The following is a 3,999-nucleotide window of genomic DNA, read 5'->3' as shown; positions in this document are numbered from 1 at the left end:
TAATGGAGTCAGATAACGGCTCCAAAAAATTTCCTTTTTTTTTTTTTTTTTTTTTTTTTTTTGTCACCAGAAACTCACACCTTGCCAAAATCTCAGGTGGGCAGTACTACAATGAGGTTTGTGTCGAGTCTCGGCTTACCCTCGGTGAACTCTTCTAAAACTTGAGCAGGAGCACTATCAAGTGCAGAGGGAAAGGCACCAGGGATTTACCTCCTGCTTAAAAGGGAATGCTCTAGCAGTTTGCAAGCGCAAGTCTATCCACTAATGGATGAGTTGTAACTGCCCTCACTCGCCCTCCTAATCGATTTGTTTAAGACGAGAGACAGCATGGGTTGCCTTGGAAAACAGAGAGGAATATGTAACGTGACATCCAGGAGAAGAAAGCATGAGAAGAAAACAAATGTCTAGGTAAGACAACATGATGCAGAACGTACCCACATATCTGCTCATACACTAGCTCCAGATTTTGGAACAGTAACTGAGACATTCTGCAATAAGAATTTTGCAAGCCACAACAACAATAATAATAATATATATTCTGATACTCAGGATGATTCAAATGTCCCCTCACTTTGCTGGATCCGACTCCTCTAAAATTAGCAAGTGATAAAATTCGTGAAGGTTTTAAAATCTCAAGCCTCTATATAATATAAGGCTCAAAACTATCCAAGATCAATAAATAGAATATTTGAAATTTATTTTCCATATTGAGGTCAATTATTGACTTTTTTTTGTCTCTATTTTTTTTTATTGAATTTATGTATTCAGCCTTCATCGATCCTTGTTCTTGCTTCTATGAAACATATATGTGCTTCCATGATTCCTCAGAAAATCTTCTGAAGATTCATGCTACATTAGTGCTCTTAGTCCTTCATACTCCACATATATAATAGGAAAAATTGTCAAAACAGTATCCCACATTTTAAAGAAGCAATGTTTTAATATCCCACATTTCAAAAACTTCAAAACGGTATCCCACGTTTTTATCCCGACTGAATAATGATATCCGGAATAGTTAACTCCGTTAAAAAAACAGACGGAAGTTATTTTTATTCTGAAAAATAACTAATTTACCCTTGTGTTTTTATTTTGAATTAAATTCAGTTTACCCCACTATGGTTTAGAGGTGAATTCATGTTATTCCCTAAACTTTCAATTTTATCAGATTACCCCCTAATCTCTTGTTTTTCTGTCTGTCGTCTCCTATTACTCATGCTCCGTCCAATTTGGACGTTGAAATTTGATGTCATGTGATGACGTTTTTGGGGGTTGAGAAGCTAAATTACCAGAAAAACAAGAGCTCGAGAGATAATCTTATGAAATTATAAGTTTAAGGACTAACATGAAGTTACCTTTAAACCATAATAGGGTAAACTGAATTTAATTCTTTTATTTTTTCCTAATAATAAAAGCAATTTTTTTTTTCTCTTTATTCCTTGACCCTTCCTTTCCATGGCCTCAGATGAGTCAGATCCTTTGCTCTCCCTTTTCTCCGTTTTTCTTTTTTTTCCTTTCCTCTCATTCTCGACCCAATCATTTGAGCTTTCTGCCTTTCTCTCATTATTAAATCAAAAGAAAAGGAGAATCTTTCTATGAAGAAAATGGCATAAACATGCCCAAATCAACATATGCCTTGGATTCAAATATGATTGTGCATCAACACAAAATGCTATTATGCATCGACTCTTAATTAGTTATATTCAAGCCACTAGATTTCTGCTTCGGAGTCCTTTGCAAACACCATAAACTGATACCCATCAAGTTGGAACCCAGATGAACCAAAATGAAAACGGATGCGTCGAACCAATTCACACAAAGAGAGAGCCTCCACCACCGTGACGATCTTCAGCTTCATTGGCATAACTAGGCAATACCCATAGCACTTCTCCAACAACATTGATAGAAAACTCAGATCTGAAAGATTGTGGTGATGGTTTTTTTTGGGTTTGTCGGTGGTGACCTGGACAAAGATTGTGCATGATCATGACGATCGAATCGGTGGTGGTTGCCGGCCACTCCGGGTTTGGGACAAAGATTGTGCTTCTGTTTCAAACTTTGCTAGATTTGGATTCTGGTTTACGGTTGGCAACGGTGGAAGGGCTATTGACTGAGCTTGGGCTCCCCAGGCGGCACCGCGGCTGCGGACTCAGATAGCGAAAGCGGCGATAATTGATTATGGCCGACGACAATCCAGCCTTTGGAGGGCACCCTAAGTACATTAAGTTCAAAGGGGGAAATGAAAATGTCGTTCTTCAACGCTACTCGATTCAATCCATGTTTTATCTGGAGACGAGGAAAAACATAGACGGAGAGAAAATGAATAATGTTTATGAAAAAAAATCAAATTAGAAATTGATGAAAATAACCTTTAAAATATTCCAACCGTCAGTTTTTTTAACGGAGGTAACTGTTCCGGATATCATTTTTTAGTCGGGATAAGAACGTGAGATACCGTTTTGAAGTTTTTAAAGGTGGGATACCAAAATTTTGCTTCTCTAAAAGGTAAGATACTGTTTGGACAATTTTCTCTACATAATATTATGGCAAATCATGAACATTTGGGATTACTCCAACATATATATAGACCAAAATCTAAGAAAAATTTCGGGACCGATCGATCCATCCAATTCAAGTATTAAACAGAAAAACCCAGCATCTATGGAAATCAATAGAGGATGAATTACAAAAACTATATAAATTAATGGAATGCGGGCTTGATCCTAGTTAATTAGTCTGCAATGATTTTGATGGTTCCTACTAGACTTGGGTTTATGCAGCAACTTTGTAGATCAGATTTACCTTTTGTTTCGGCTTTATTGGTCATGGCACTCGATCATCTCAATTTCTTATCGTACCTGTTTTCTTATTTTCTACCAGCTAGGTTTCATGAAGATTTTTTCTTTTTCTTTTTCATGAAGAAAAAAAATCATGTATAAATAAAAAGATCTAACTACTCAAAGTTAATTAAAGGATTATAACCATGTATACACTTGTTCTAGCTTTCTCCAATGCCTACAAGCTAATATATGAGGTTGCTACTTACTCTTAGATTACTAAATTGATGCTGCACATAGCTTCCTGATATCCTGTTGTAAAAATAAAATAAGAATTATAATCCAAACAGTAACTAAGAACTACTAAGGACACCCAAATTTACAAAATAATAAGATTGAATTCACCTTTGAATCCTGACACAAATTGATAGAACTAATCTCACTCCCTTCATTTTCAGATAGCTCTCTGAAGTTTCACGTCTCATGTTTCTCCTTCCTCTTTCTATTTCTAATCCTAATTATGTTTCTCCATTAGTCTCCTCCCTTCTCTCTCCTTTGTTTTCTTACTTGTATCGTTCTCCTAATCCTCACTTACTTTCCTCTCTCTACTCCTTTCTCTCTACTGCATGTGTATAAGAAACAAGCACACAGCTCCTATTTATAGTAGTTTTGTTCTTGGAAAGCAAGCAATGTATAGTTCTTGTCCACCAAGGAAAACAACTAAATCTGATACAGATGTGTTCGTCCGACCCTATTAGTAAACAACTTGGTTGCCAAGACAAGAAGCAAAATTGAATTAAACAATTGAAATCTTACCTGTTTAGGTACTAGACCAGCCACCACTAGACTCATAGGGTTCCACCAATAGCTTCAAGGAATCATCAACTGATCTCAAGAATTTTGACACCTCCCGCTTATCCAAGTCGGTTTCTATTTTTTAAGATTTTCTATGACAGCTCCTGGGTTTAAGGCGGCTGAACAAAGTTTCGAATTAGGTTTCAGATGAGGAAGCATCTGGTGAGGAAGATATGACAACGCTTTGAGTTTGAAGGTCGCGCACTTGACAGACCTTCTACGCGACAACTTTTTCTGAAAGTTGTAATAAGTTTGGGCTCAGGTTTGTGTTTACTAACTATCGGGTCAAGGTCATGGGCAAAAAATTCTCTTACTTAAATCCAACAACAACAAGCAAAAGAAACTATGTAACTACATATATATATATATA

The 3,999-nt window shown here is 36.5% G+C and overlaps 1 protein-coding gene across 2 annotated transcripts; it reads right to left on the bottom strand.

The window, feature by feature from the left end:
- Positions 1 to 1,511: 1,511 nt before the first annotated feature.
- Positions 1,512 to 3,406, bottom strand: LOC101290890. 2 transcript variants are annotated; one of them, XM_004306389.1, is made up of 3 exons: positions 3,180 to 3,406; positions 3,044 to 3,086; positions 1,512 to 2,283 (listed from the first exon to the last, which is right to left on the bottom strand). In XM_004306389.1, the coding sequence occupies exons 1-3, from the start codon at positions 3,257 to 3,259 to the stop codon at positions 2,101 to 2,103; spliced, it is 306 nt and encodes a 101-aa protein (XP_004306437.1). In that variant the 5' UTR covers positions 3,260 to 3,406; the 3' UTR covers positions 1,512 to 2,100. The 2 variants fall into 2 exon arrangements, 1 of the variants encoding a protein (XP_004306437.1); XR_185142.1 differs by lacking the exon at positions 3,044 to 3,086 and having other exon boundaries at positions 3,180 to 3,257.
- Positions 3,407 to 3,999: the final 593 nt, after the last annotated feature.

Source organism: Fragaria vesca, linkage group LG7 (assembly GCF_000184155.1).
Source record: "Fragaria vesca subsp. vesca linkage group LG7, FraVesHawaii_1.0, whole genome shotgun sequence".
NCBI classification, from domain to species: Eukaryota; Viridiplantae; Streptophyta; class Magnoliopsida; order Rosales; family Rosaceae; genus Fragaria; species Fragaria vesca.
Note: the sequence above shows the minus strand (reverse complement) of the source record. Positions and strands in the feature narration are given on the sequence as shown.